Source organism: Bombus pyrosoma, linkage group LG12 (genome assembly GCF_014825855.1).
Source record: "Bombus pyrosoma isolate SC7728 linkage group LG12, ASM1482585v1, whole genome shotgun sequence".
Classification (NCBI taxonomy): domain Eukaryota; kingdom Metazoa; phylum Arthropoda; class Insecta; order Hymenoptera; family Apidae; genus Bombus; species Bombus pyrosoma.
In genome coordinates, this window is record NC_057781.1 from 8,057,485 (window position 1) to 8,071,747 (window position 14,263).

At 28.7% G+C, this 14,263-nt stretch overlaps 2 protein-coding genes across 4 annotated transcripts; both read left to right on the plus strand.

Moving 5' to 3' along the window:
* The first annotated feature begins 36 nt into the window (after nt 1-36).
* On the plus strand, nt 37-8,662 carry LOC122573668 (serine/threonine-protein kinase SIK3-like). 3 transcript variants are annotated; one of them, XM_043740336.1, is made up of 13 exons: nt 37-572; nt 1,320-1,616; nt 1,735-1,905; nt 1,983-2,106; nt 2,198-2,318; nt 2,397-2,634; nt 2,711-3,035; nt 3,113-3,246; nt 3,333-3,492; nt 4,016-4,147; nt 4,325-4,546; nt 4,635-4,831; nt 4,979-8,662. In XM_043740336.1, exons 1-13 carry the CDS (start codon nt 420-422, stop codon nt 5,480-5,482), a joined length of 2,778 nt encoding a protein of 925 aa, XP_043596271.1. In that variant the 5' UTR covers nt 37-419; the 3' UTR covers nt 5,483-8,662. The 3 variants fall into 3 exon arrangements, with proteins under 3 accessions (XP_043596271.1, XP_043596272.1, XP_043596273.1); XM_043740337.1 differs by having other exon boundaries at nt 4,328-4,546; XM_043740338.1 differs by lacking the exon at nt 37-572 and having other exon boundaries at nt 1,494-1,634.
* A 139-nt stretch (nt 8,663-8,801) lies between these two features.
* Nucleotides 8,802-13,735, plus strand: LOC122573667 (histone-lysine N-methyltransferase eggless). The gene is made up of 14 exons (XM_043740334.1): nt 8,802-9,163; nt 9,295-9,565; nt 9,663-9,792; nt 9,863-10,006; nt 10,084-10,448; nt 10,531-10,760; nt 10,842-11,250; nt 11,321-11,554; nt 11,647-11,991; nt 12,074-12,241; nt 12,303-12,611; nt 12,686-12,948; nt 13,039-13,366; nt 13,484-13,735. The coding sequence occupies exons 2-14, from the start codon at nt 9,335-9,337 to the stop codon at nt 13,688-13,690; spliced, it is 3,363 nt and encodes a 1,120-aa protein (XP_043596269.1). The 5' UTR covers nt 8,802-9,163; nt 9,295-9,334; the 3' UTR covers nt 13,691-13,735.
* The last annotated feature ends 528 nt before the right edge of the window (nt 13,736-14,263 follow it).

Genomic DNA, 14,263 nt, shown 5'->3' on the forward strand with positions numbered 1-14,263 from the left:
GATGCATTCAATGCTCTGTGAAATTAAAAAAAAAGGATCAACGAACTCAAATCTATATATTTCTATTTATTAATTTTCATGAATAATATTTACTTGCATAGATGGCGTATAAGGATTTATCTCATAACTACGTAAAAAAAGTAAACAAACAATGCATATAATCAATAACTATGGATAATTAATGAACCCTTCTTACAGATTTCATTTATTCTATCCTATAAATCGTTTTTATACGAAACATCGTTTTAGGATTTTTTTTTCGCAATTGATAATAATACTTGATTTCTTTTGATTTTTTAATTTGAATTATTTTACTAGATGGCAGAAGTGTCGATTAGCCGTAGCACCTCTAGCGGAAATATTAATGTACTAAACAGTAAATGATTGGTAACGAGTTGAGCGAGACAAGTGATTAAAAAATGGCATCCGCGACGACGTCGCACAATGAGGTTTCGCAAGAATTTTCTGTCAACAAACTTATTCGTGTCGGTTATTACGAATTGGAAAAGACTATTGGCAAGGGAAATTTTGCCGTTGTTAAAATGGCCACCCACGTTGTAACTAAATCGAAGGTAAGTCCATTGTTAACGCATTTTTCTCACAAACACGAACACCCGTCATTTTGTCGTTATATCTTTGGATAACGGCATGGACATATAAATTATATCATATTTTACGCATCATAAAAGCTTTCTATGTAATAACAATGTGTCAAAACACGAAGAGTGCTAATAACTTGAAAGAATGTTTCGCGAACCTGTGTTACCAACAGATACTATTACATCGATTGAAATATGTTCGTTGGATGTTTTTTCAAATCATTATTAATGATAATAGATTGGATATCATTGAAAAGTAAAAATAAAAATACCGTCAATTAATGTTCATATAGAAATTTATTGATTCGATATGTATTGATTCTATATGATCCTATGCATGTAGTATTTTTTTTTAATTTGCATTCATTCGTCTTGTTTTTCCTCTTTGTATGTTTTCCTGTTTTCATGTAGTAATTAAATCGAATATATTATATTACTACAATTTTATATATTAATTCTCTAGTATTGTAATGCAATTAATTTTTATAATGAAATACGAATTATATAAAAAATACATCTTTTCTTTAATGATCTTTTATGTGCTTTAAAAAATTTGTAAACATTTTATGTTAATACATGATATATATTACTAATGATTATGTTGCACTTTAAGTTTTTTAAAATAACAAAATACTAAATTAAACTGAACACATAAGACGCTACTTGTTTGTGATATTTCTTAACAGTCATAAATTCGTAATATGTATATTTATGTTATAGGTTGCTATCAAAATAATAGATAAAACAAAATTAAATGAAGAAAATCTAGCAAAAATTTTTCGTGAAGTACATATAATGAAACGATTAAGGCATCCACATATTATAAGATTGTACCAAGTAATGGAAACAGAAAAGATGATATATTTAGTTACTGAATATGCTCCAGGAGGAGAAATATTTGATCACCTTGTACGGAATGGAAGAATGCCAGAACCAGAAGCAAGAAGAATTTTTCGTCAAATTGTTCTTGCTGTTCGTTACCTTCATCAACAGAGAGTTGTTCATCGAGATCTTAAGGTCTAAATGCAAAAAAATGTATTTTTAAAATATTTCAAAAATTTATGAAAAATTAAAAAAAATGAAAAAATTGTTGGTATTTTTATATAAAATGACTATGTATGTATTATTATTTTAGGCTGAGAATTTACTACTTGATGCAGACAATAATATAAAACTTGCAGACTTTGGATTTAGTAATGAATATACTCCAGGTGTTCCACTTAGCACCTGGTGTGGGTCCCCACCATATGCTGCTCCAGAAATTTTTGAAGGAAAGCACTATGATGGCCCAAGGGCTGATGTATGGGTATGTCATGTTATTATTACAATGTATTAAAATAACAAAAAATTCTTATCATTTAAATATTTCATCTGTAATTATAGAGCCTAGGTGTTGTTTTGTATGTGTTGGTTTGTGGTGCATTACCATTTGATGGACCCACAATGCAACTACTACGTTCTGTAGTAATCTCAGGGAAATTCAGAATACCATTTTTTATGTCTGCAGGTAAATGTACAAATTTATATAATTTTAACATATTGTACTCCATTATGTGTTTTAAATATATACATTTGACTAATACATCAATTTTTTGTAGAATGTGAGAAACTGATTAGACATATGTTGGTAGTAGAACCAGAACGACGTTTAAGTATTTCACAAATTTTAGCACACTCTTGGATGGGTGGAGATGGTACAACAGAACCTGAACCAGGAGGGTAATATATAAATACCAATAAAATACGTACAATAAATATATGAAAAAAAATCTTATTTATTTTAATGTATGTTCTCAGGTGTAATCCTGAAAATGTGCCACCACAATTAAATCAGGTAGTGATAGAAAATATGTTAAGATTACCAGGGCTTAGTCCAGAAACATTGTTAACAGCAGTTCAAGGAAATGCTTTTGACCATGTGTCAGCAATATATAATCTTCTTGTTGACCGATTAGAACCAACAATGCCTAGTTTACCTAGTATTCAAAGTATACCAGGAGATTATGCTCCTGATGGAGCACATCAGTTAGAAAAGGTAAATATTGCATTTTATTCTGTTATCTAGCAGCATGTATTTCAAAATCATATTCTTCTTCTTTGCTGTTCAAAAGTTTGGTGATACAGAAGCAGAAACAGAAGAAAGAAGTGGATTGCAACTTACACCTGGAACACCTTATCACACAACAAGAAGACACACAGTTGGACCTGGTGATACAGCTCATCAGCCACCAACATCATATCCTTATAACTATAACCATACTACAGGCGATCCTGCATTACGACTCCTTCCTATACTACAGTATAATAATACTGATCCTCAAGTGTTACCTCATACAAATCTACCCTTAAACCTTCCTTTAGTACAACATCAACCTCCTCAAAACTTTCAAATCAAAGATCAGCATTTATTAAAGCCTCCTCCTGTGATGGGAGCAAGTAAGTAATATATATTACAGTTTATTTTAATAAATCATTTTACTTTTTAATAAACATTTTATTAATTACTTAATTAGCGGGGAGTTTTGGAAGAAGAGCTTCAGATGGTGGAGCTAATCTTCATGTCTTCTATCAACAACATGGCAGCAATTCTGGTGGTACTGAAGATGGAGGATGGAGTCAACCTGGTAGTAGAGAACACTTACAACCTGTAAGAAAAATAAATACTATGACGTTATGAAATATTTATTAAAAAATTAGTTTGCAACACGACTAATTTGTTCATGTTGTATATAGATACAAAGTGGAAGTCCAACTTTGGTACCATGTGCTCAGTCATTAAATGTTGGAGTTAATAGTGGAAATGGTGATGCAAATGGTAATAATAGTGGAAGTGGAAGTGGCGGTAGCGATAGAAGAAGACGAAGTGGTGTTACTGCCGTTATGCAAAGACCAGGTACTGTGGATTATCCTTTTCAGGTATTTGTGTGCACATCATCAATGCACTTTATTACAACATGTTTTATATCACTTCGACAAAAGTTGGTTATTATGATTTGCTGTATCAATTAGTTTAAAAGCTTGCTATATTTCTTCATTTCTAAGTTGTAAGTATTATCATGCCTTGTTTATATCTTTGCTTTTGCAATATTTGCATATTGGTATGTATTTTTGTTTCTTTATTTTGACAATGGTATATTGCATGATAAGTGTCCTTATGTGACAAAATTTTATATTGTTACTATAAATATTATAATCATTGTGTATTATTTATCACTACTAGTATAATGTTACATACTATATGTAAATATATTTGAATAATAATTTTATTTTAAATTCATATATAATTTTATTTAAATAATATACATGTGCACTTTATCTGCCATGTACTTCATTATATTTGATTTTATTTTTGATTTTGCATGGTTTTTTGTGTCTACTGCACTACCATGCCTCGTTGGTTGGTAATATGCATGTAGTTATAAATCCGGAAATGGTAATGGAGGTGGAAGCTAGGATGAATAGAGCTTACCTCCCATCACGGCTGTTACCAACACATCTTAGAGGATCTACACATCCTAAGAAGAATCCATTGTATCATACTAGCACTGGTAATTTTTGTGTGGTTTTTTGCGTTCTGTATAAATAGAGAAACGAATTACCATAAGTATTGTATATTCGTTGTTAACACATTTACATGCTTATTTATATTGTATCATATATACAAGTGTGTGATTTGTATAATTATAATAATTAAATAATACATTATTTTGTTTTGCTGTTTTTAGTAGGCAACAGAGATTCATATAAGGAACCAAGTACTCATGTTTCTACAGAAAGATATTCTCCTGTTCGAAGAGCATCTGAAGGTTCTGGTCCCCCTGGACCTGGGATTCAGGCACTTCAGCAAGAATATCAACAGTTGCAAAGGTTAGCATCACCATCACATAGTCCTGCAAGTATTCCTGGATCTCCTGTACATGAAAGAGGAGTAGCAGCAATCACACAAGGTATTTTTAATCTTGTTGTTTGTTGTATGATATATAAAGTCTAAATAGAAAATTTTTAAAACTATAATATAATTCATTTTATTGTTAGGTTTAAGTGGATTAACTACAGCAGCAGTACAGGGCAGCATAGTTCATGGTACTCCAACGCAACCACCAGCAACACCATTAGATTTGAGTCCATTAAGACACCATAGATCACCAGCTACCACACCAGTTAGTTATTCGCCTAGTAACAGTCCAGCTTTGGATATGATTCAAGAAGAACACCCTGTAGAAATACCAAGGGTAAATAAGTAACTTTCTTATTGTTAAACTTATTTAACAAATTGTTGCTTAATTATAATTTTCTATATTGAAATATATAAATTATATATATTATATAATATTCTATTAAAATAACTATCATAGTGTAACTATCATTATTTGTTCTAGGTACCACCTCAAATATCTGTAACAGATCTTGGGGGACAAGTAACACTAATTAGTTGTTCACCTTCACCATCTCCATCGCCTGATTCGCTCGAAGATACGTTACCTCATTACAGTCCTCTTCCCAGCTTCATCATCTCTGAACCATGTGACCCATTGAGACCTAGTATTACACGCGGTATCGGTAGGCCACTAAATACGTCAATACCTACAGAAGTTGAAGTTACATTATCTGATGAATCGAGTAGGTTGAATTCAGAAGCTATATTAGGTCGTGTAAAACAAATTATAGATGCAAGAGCCCCTCCAAAAGGATTTGTCTTCTCTAGAGAAGAAGTGAAAGGTGGCGGGCTTAGTTTAGAATACCCAGGTGGTGTTCAAATTGAACTTAGAGTATGTGAATCAGAAGAGAAGGAAGTAAAAGGCATTAAGATGCGAAGAATTAGTGGGGACCAATTACAGTACAGTCAACTTTGTCAGCAGCTGATCTCGTGTATTACTGTTTGACGACAGCCAGCTTATAATATAATGTTTTTCTTATATATTACGTTACATTCCTGGTGCCACACACACCACTCATTACAGTATTGCACATGCATGCTGCATACGTACGAGCGGTACTTTAAGCATACCATTCTTTATATTGATACATTCATATATGTAACATTCAGTGTGCTTCGTTTTTCAAGATTCTTTCTCCTTTTTTGTTTTGATTTATAAATCTGGAAAAGAGGAAATTTTTTAACTTATGCATAATATGAAGTCAGAACAAAAACATTACAATAATTTTTGGAAGTCTTATTATTAAGACTTTAAAAGATATACAAACATATATGCTTTTACGCAAGCAAGACGATGTTTTGCTACTTCTAAACAACCTAAGTATTAACAACCTGGACGTTTTTCATAAACTTTAATCGTTAATGTACATCACACATCATTCCTTTTTGTAGAATATTTGTCTTCATGTTAGAAGTTTATAGCTAGTAAATTCATATTTTACTGTTCAAATCATCATCAGGTGCCCTTTTTAGCTTAGGTAAAAAGAAAAGCGTCTTTTGTACCGAATTAGATGGCAAAATATAAGCATTTTCATGGTATATATGTCTTTCTAATATGATAGAGATGTTTTATATGGAATTTACTATACTTAATCGATTGCCATTGCAGACAGTTTTAATTTCATAATCTATATTCCATGTTTGTAAATATTTGTTTTACAAATACTGCAATTTTTTTTCTTTTATTTTATTGAAACTAGAAGAATTGCCTTCTTTTTTCTGGTACAAATATTACTCCGTTGGATAATTTAATTTTAATAGCTAGAGACATATACATAATCTTTTGTATAGTGCAAATACACTATTGTGGTTTGTAGTTCAAAAACTACACAGACTGAGTTACGATTGTATATCTTTCTTTTTTAAAATCGGATATTAACATTTGTTGCAATTTTTAATGATATAGTCACAGATTATAAATTTTTGAAAAACAATGAAATATTAGAATAGAATACTTTCCAGTGGTTGCACTTATGGAGCATTTAATTATTGTCATTTAAAAAGAAAAGTATGCAACCTAGCTCTCCTTGTGTAACCAAAGAGTTGAGTTGCTTTTATAGTATCAAATATTGAAGGTACATCTTTTACCCACATTTTAAAAACAAAAGGGAAATATGAACTATAATAACTTCTAGGTACTGTTAAATGAAGTTGTAACTAGGCTAGCCCTTTTTTTATCATTATGTTGCAATGATTAGATAAAAGACATTATATTAGTGTCATATAAGAGAAGTAGAAAATTTAATTCATTTAACATAAACAAAATATTTTTCTAAATTCACTTATTCGTGAACTAAACAAAAGATAATGTGCAGAGAAATGTTTTCTGTGTATAGAACAAAGTACAATGTTTTTTATAGGATACAACTTGTACAGCTTAATTTTTTTCATTATATTATTAGATGTGTGTTTATTCTCTTTCTGGCAAAAATACTTTGACTTAATATATTTATTTTTTAAATTTATTTATTAGGTTCAATGATAATGTTTAACTCTAGAATGTTTTAAATTCATTACGATTATTTTGTAATAAATATAACATATGTAATTCGACGAATAATTTATATAATATATACAAGTTGTATTCTGTAAGTGAAATCGCAATACGTTGTATTTCCCGTACTAGTACATCTTTTATTTGAAAATTCCACTTTAAATCATAAATCAATTTATGTTTATTAAAAGTAATAATGCTTTTATGTTTCTGTAAATAATGAAATTTGATGTAAATATATGATATATACTATTTAGAGATCTCTAAAGTATACATTATATAGGCTATTCTATTTGAGATAACTGTTTTTAATATTTTAATGCATTGAAATATTTGTTAATGTATAATTATTCTTGCAATATATTTTATTATAAAATCTCTTGTAAAAATGTATATATTAATTTTAGATTCAATTAATATTATGTTGAAAGAATAATCGTGGAATCATTTTTATATTAGTTTAAATCAAATCTAAAGGAGTTTACATATATTCAAATTATATGAATAAATTATTTCATTAGAGTTAGTCAAATCAGAATAGCCTACCAATATTATGTAATGCCCAATTTCCATCGAATAATTAGTAGTTTATTATGTTTTACCATTTCTAAGTTTTGTTTCTAGATATTCAAATCAAAGTGGAAATCTTGTACATTTGCACTTATATTAGAATTAGATTTATAATGAATATATATCATTAAATGTTATGATATAACTTGATAGTTCTTTGAAGATTATTCAAGTTGCAATTTTTTAGTAATATAGATGGTATATTTCATTATAAATCATTTTCGAATAAATCTTCTGAATAATTCTTAATATATTAAGTATTAGATATCTAAAAATATCTACTACACTATATAAATTAAGTATATTGCTAGTACATGAGACAAGCGAGATTACACTTTTAACATCTATTTGCAAAGATATCTTAAAGCAGTGATTCATTTGTACAAAAATGTTTTTTACCAAATAATGTTTCAATCTTCATTCTATATTTTGTATAGGGCAGTAATATTATTTGGGTCTTCCTTACAAATTTTGATTTTCTTATGATAATATTGGAATGCATGTTTTTATCCTTGTATATTATGATGTGTTGTGTATATTTTGTAAATTCTGAAATCCGGAATGTCAAAATCTAATAATTGAAAACTATATAAATTATATTATTTTAGATATTTTCTGCTATCAGTTTAAATGTACATAATTGTTACGAGAATGTTAAAAAATACCAAAAAATTTAATAACTAAATATTTTTTATTTTAGCTGAATTTTTAAATATCATGATTGAGAATGCAATTGTGCATAAACAAACAAATTCTATATTGATGGAAAATGGGCAAAAATATTACAATTACGCACAACAGTGAAAGTGTAGATCAACATAATCCAATTTATTGTACATAACACATATACATAATTATTCATTTAGGATACATACTACGTGTATGTATGCAGAAACAAACTATGTACATTGTAAACATTTGCTATATGGATAGGATACAGATAGTATTTTCTGCTGTCAATTCTTCAACTAAGACTGTGATTTTTAAATATACTAATGGCTAGGTAGATACAATACATATTGATTAAATATGATAAAATAAAAATAAAAGAGATATTCAAGACATGTGCATTTTTAATGTTTCTATTCATTTTGTACAACAATAAACGTATTTGTTAATTGTGTTATTTAGTATCTAGATCTCGATTGACTAATATATAAATCACTCTTTTGATTATACCCAAATACTTAAAAATTATATATTATGAGTTGTACCAGGATTTCTTCTATTTATATTTGAAATTATGAATGTTTCCGGCGCTAGTTATTTGGTAGGTGGCACTAATTTGGCTTCCTTTCATATCGTTCTGTTGTAAATAAACTAATAATGGAGATTTTATTTATTATCATTAAGTTTTTTTGACCACCCGTGATATGAATAAATGTAAAAAGAATCAAATGTATAGAATCAACAAAATATGAAATGTTTAAATATTTTTGTATGAATTAAATTCAAAATCGAAAAAAGTTGCCGAATAAGAACATATTTCATTAAATAGTTTCATCAAATAATGTATTAAAGAAATTGTGTTTATCTGTTATTAATGTAAAAATTGTTACTTTGGTAAATATTATCTTTTTTACATTTTTAATACTTAATCAGTATTTTAGTTACCTAACCTATATATTTGTTTTTATTTACATTTACGTCATTATACTTATCTGTAAATAAATAAACATTTCTTTGTTTCTAAGTTACCAGAAGATTATAATACTTTTAATAATATTGTACAAAATGGAAGTCATTGAACTTGTTTCGGATGATGAAGCATCAGGGGATAACACACAAAAAAATAGAAGTTCAATAATTTGCAATTCTAATTGTATAAACTTTGAATGTTCTTCTGGAGTAGATATGAAATTAGCACCTTCTTTTGCATGTGCTTTTTATGGAGTGAATACAGAAAAAAAGAAAGAGCGTATGATATGTACAAAGTGTTTTATTGTTGCTTTAGAACACCAAAAGGTTTGACTTATAAAATATGTATTTTTGACTACTTAATGTGGTATTGTAAGAGACAGACTTTTGTTTGACATTTACACTATGATATTAATTTTCATAGCAATTGGTCGCAGCTTTCGTAGATCGTAAGCCATTATTGAAATGTGAATTTCCAGACCGTACAATGGAGGTAGAAATTTCTGATAGTGATGATTCAGATGATGAGAAAAAGAAAGATATATGTGACGAGGGTAAAATTAAAATTGTATTACAATGTATTATGTATATTTGAGATATTGGTACATGTTTTATTTGTTTCAGAAAAATATTTGCCAGAAGAAATGCTTGCGGATATGGAAGGAATGTTAGATAGCACATTAAACAATATTTTAAAGAAGTATGATGTTGACTATCAAATTAAACAAGCTCATAATGTACTAAAAGATCAGTGGGATAGAATAGATGGTATATCATTATTTTGCAAAGCATAATTTATATATATTTGTTACATTTGAATTAGATCACATAATTTTTTTAAACAGAACAAAATGAAGTTCTGGATAAAACAATTAAAGATTTGATGTGTACTATGGATATGTTACGTAATAATTTATATGACGAATTCAGACCACAAATTCAAATGCTCCAAGAACTTCAAATAAATGATGGATATGTGGATAATGGATTTTATCCATTAGTGGCAACAAAAAAAGTTACACAAATAAGAATTGCTTCTTCTTCAACGTTAGAAGATAATCAACCAGAAGTTTTACCAATTGAACAAGATAATAGCCAAGTTGTGGTTTTGGATTTACCTCCAATTGGTCCACTTGTGAGAGCACAGATAGATATTGATACCGTTGTATATATTATGAAGCATCCACTTATGCCATGGATTAAAGGAAAAGTTTGTGAATATATTCTTACTTGAATTTTAGACAAATAGTTCTACATTTAATCTACTTAAAGTTTTACTTATTGTTTACTAGGTGCAAGCTGTAGTCTATAGAATTCCCTTACATTGTCGTGTAAAATTATTACAAAAGAAGTATAATTCTGTTATTAAATCTGTTTCTGGTAAACAAATCGCAGCTGCTGTAACTAGCCAAGTAGTAATTCCAATTGGTACACGAGTAGTTGCTCTATTTAAGGATGTTTCATCTAGTAATTTTTATAGTGGAGTTATAGCTGAACCACCAAAAGCTACAAATAAGTATAGGTATGTTTCATAGATGAAGTTTTAAATAAATTAATAATATATGAATAATAGTAAGTAATAATAGACTTGTTATTTTTTTAGATATTTGGTATTCTTTGATGATGGATATGCTCAATATGTTGAGCACAAATATATTTATTTAGTTGCTGAAACTTCCAACAAAGTTTGGGAAGATATACCTAATGAATCTCGTGATTTTGTGAAGAAATATATTGAAACATATCCTGAAAGACCAATGGTGAAACTACAAACAGGACAAGTAGTAAAAACAGAATGGAATGGTAAATGGTGGGTTGCAAGAGTAATTCAAGTTGATGCAAGTTTAGTACAAATGCATTTTGATGCTGATGGAAGAACAGAATGGATCTACAGAGGTTCAGCTAGATTAGGGCCTTTATATATTGAACTTTTAAAAGCCAATGCTAGACAACAAGGACATCATGCATCTGTCAATACACCTAGTCGACATCGACTGCCTGCTATCTCTAATGTATGTGAAGCATTTTAATTCTATTTTTATATGAGATAATTAATTAATGTAAATCTTACTAATATTTTAGAAAAGCAATTTACCTTATGTAGAATATACATCTAATCTAGAACCTGAGGAAGAAAGATTTTCTCAATTAGAAAAAGAACAGAATATAGTAAATGAAACTACAAATACAGTTACATCAAGTGCACCACAGCAATCACGTGCTGTTGCTAGAAAAAGTACAAGTAAGAAGCAAAATATTGTGGATACAAGTTCCTATAATCCTACAACAGAAACAAAACCTTCTCATAGTATCGTTGTAAGTGCATTGAATAAACTAATTATAATTCTTATAAGATAATTTAAAGTGAGATACAAGATTTAAAAGCATATATTATCATTTCACCTTAGTACTACCAAACACAGAACAAGATTCAAACAAAAAAATTTGTTCCACATAAATGTGGCCCTCAGTGCGTTCAAGGAATATCTTTTACACCTGATGACTTGAGAGGTTATTCACCTCTTTCAATACCATTACTCTGTGGTTGGAACAGACAACTTTGTAAATATCCAAAAGGCAAGAAAATTACATTATATCAAGCTCCATGTGGTGTCAGATTACGAAATATGGAAGAGTTACACCAGTATCTTCGCAAAACAGGCAGCCCAATGTCAGTTGATTTATTTGATTTTGATTATTGGGTGCATTGTCTAGCAGAATTTGTCTTGGATAAATGTTTTATCAATATAAAGGTAAATAAAATATTACGATTATTGAGATAATTAATACTTGCTTAGTATTTTATAACTCGATCGTTTTTTTTTTAATTTCAAGGATCTTAGTTATGGTATAGAAAATGTACCAATACCATGTGTCAATGAATTAGATCACACTCAACCAGATACCATTAGATATAGTACTCAGAGAGAACCAACAGAAGGAGTTAATCTTAATTTAGATCCAAATTTCTTGTGTAGTTGTGATTGCGAAGACGATTGCCAAGTATGCTCTTTTTATAATAATTTAAATTATAAGATATCTAATTATATAAATCATTTTATAGGATAAAACAAAATGTCAATGTTGGCAATTAACAATACAAGGTGCTACTCTCGGAGGAAGAGTGCCAAATACATCTGTTGGTTACGTATATAAACGTTTACCGGAGCCAGTTACTACTGGAATTTATGAATGTAATTCTGAATGTAAATGTGCTGTAAAAACTTGCTTAAATAGAGTAGTGCAACATCCATTAACATTAAAATTACAAGTGTTCAAAACAGCTCCTCGGGGCTGGGGCATTCGATGTCTAAACGATATTCCTCTTGGATCTTTTATTTGTATATATGCTGGTAGATTACTTACAGAACAGGTAAAAAATTACAATAAGATATAGTACAAACAGTATAAGTTATTTTAAGATTTACCTCTTCCTTTATCTCTAAGGGAGCTAATGAAGGCGGTAAAAATTATGGAGATGAATACCTAGCAGAATTGGATTATGTGGAAGTAGTGGAAAGTATTAAAGAAGGATATGAAAGTGATGTTCTCGAATCAGAAATGCCATTATCTACCACAGAAGATAAAAAAAAATCTATAACTAGCGATGATGAGGATAATACGAAAATAAATGCAAATGATTCAGACGAAGATTTCAATGTTAGTAGATACTTAAATTTCAATGTAGATTCTACAGAACCTTCTATTAGGTAAGTAAAAAGTACTTCATTATTAATAAATGATGTAGTCTATATTAACAGGATATTAATAATAAAGAAAAATTATTAATAATGATGTAGAAAAAGGCTAAGAAAACGAAAACGAGATGATGTCAATCAAGATGGATCTGAAGAAAATAGCGAAGATGGACATGCTGCTAAAACCACTGAAAATATTACGAAGTCTTCTACCAATGAAAATCGTTCAAATGATTTAGATGCAATTACTATAAGTGATGAAGAAGAAAATAGAAGTGGCAGACGCGAACCAAGTAGATTTGATCCAACAGTGGAACCAACGCAAATAGAAAGACCTAAATTTAAATCAGTAAGAGATTTCTTTGGAGAAGATGAGGCTGTTTATATAATGGATGCCAAAACAACTGGAAATATTGGACGTTACTTAAATGTAAGATATGTTTCAATTGAAATCTTTACATGACTAGAATACTTCAAAACAGAATTTGGTATTGTTACTTCTATTATCGACATTATATTTGAATTATAATTATTGGTAATTTTTCAGCATTCATGTGATCCAAACGTTTTTGTGCAAAATGTATTTGTAGACACGCATGATGTAAGATTTCCATGGGTGGCATTCTTTGCTTTAAATTACATAAGAGCAGGTCAGGAATTAACATGGAATTACAGTTATGATGTTGGAAGTATACCAGGTAAAGTTATCATCTGTAAATGTGGTGCATCTAATTGTAGAGGTCGACTTCTCTAATATGTGACATACTTTATATAAAATTAATAAAATTTGATTAATAAACGTGATTTATATTTCCCTTTTTTTAAATAATATGATTTGTTATTATAAGTTGTATGAAATGCGCAACAAAGTATTTTACTCATCATTAAAAAGATGTCATTTTTAAGTGGTTTAATAATACTTTTATTTCATATTTATATTGTATTTATTGAAATATTACAAGTTAGTGTACAAAATAAAATAATTGCAGAAAATTTAAAAATCAACTGCACTATATATTACAAACATAATGTTTTGTCTTAAAATATTTAATATGTTAATAGTGCATTTTACATATAGATATGATATGAAAAAAATAAGATATTAGCAAAAATATATATTTTATAACTATAATAGATACAATTTGTATTTTTAACAATTGACATTTGACAAATAAATTTTGGTATATAAAACGTTTTAATATATATATTATTTATATTTTACTTTTATTATTTAATTGTATATATATTTTTTTCTATTAATATACGTTATATTAATATATTGTAAGCAATAATATGTTGAGTAATAAATAAATGATAAATACAGGTT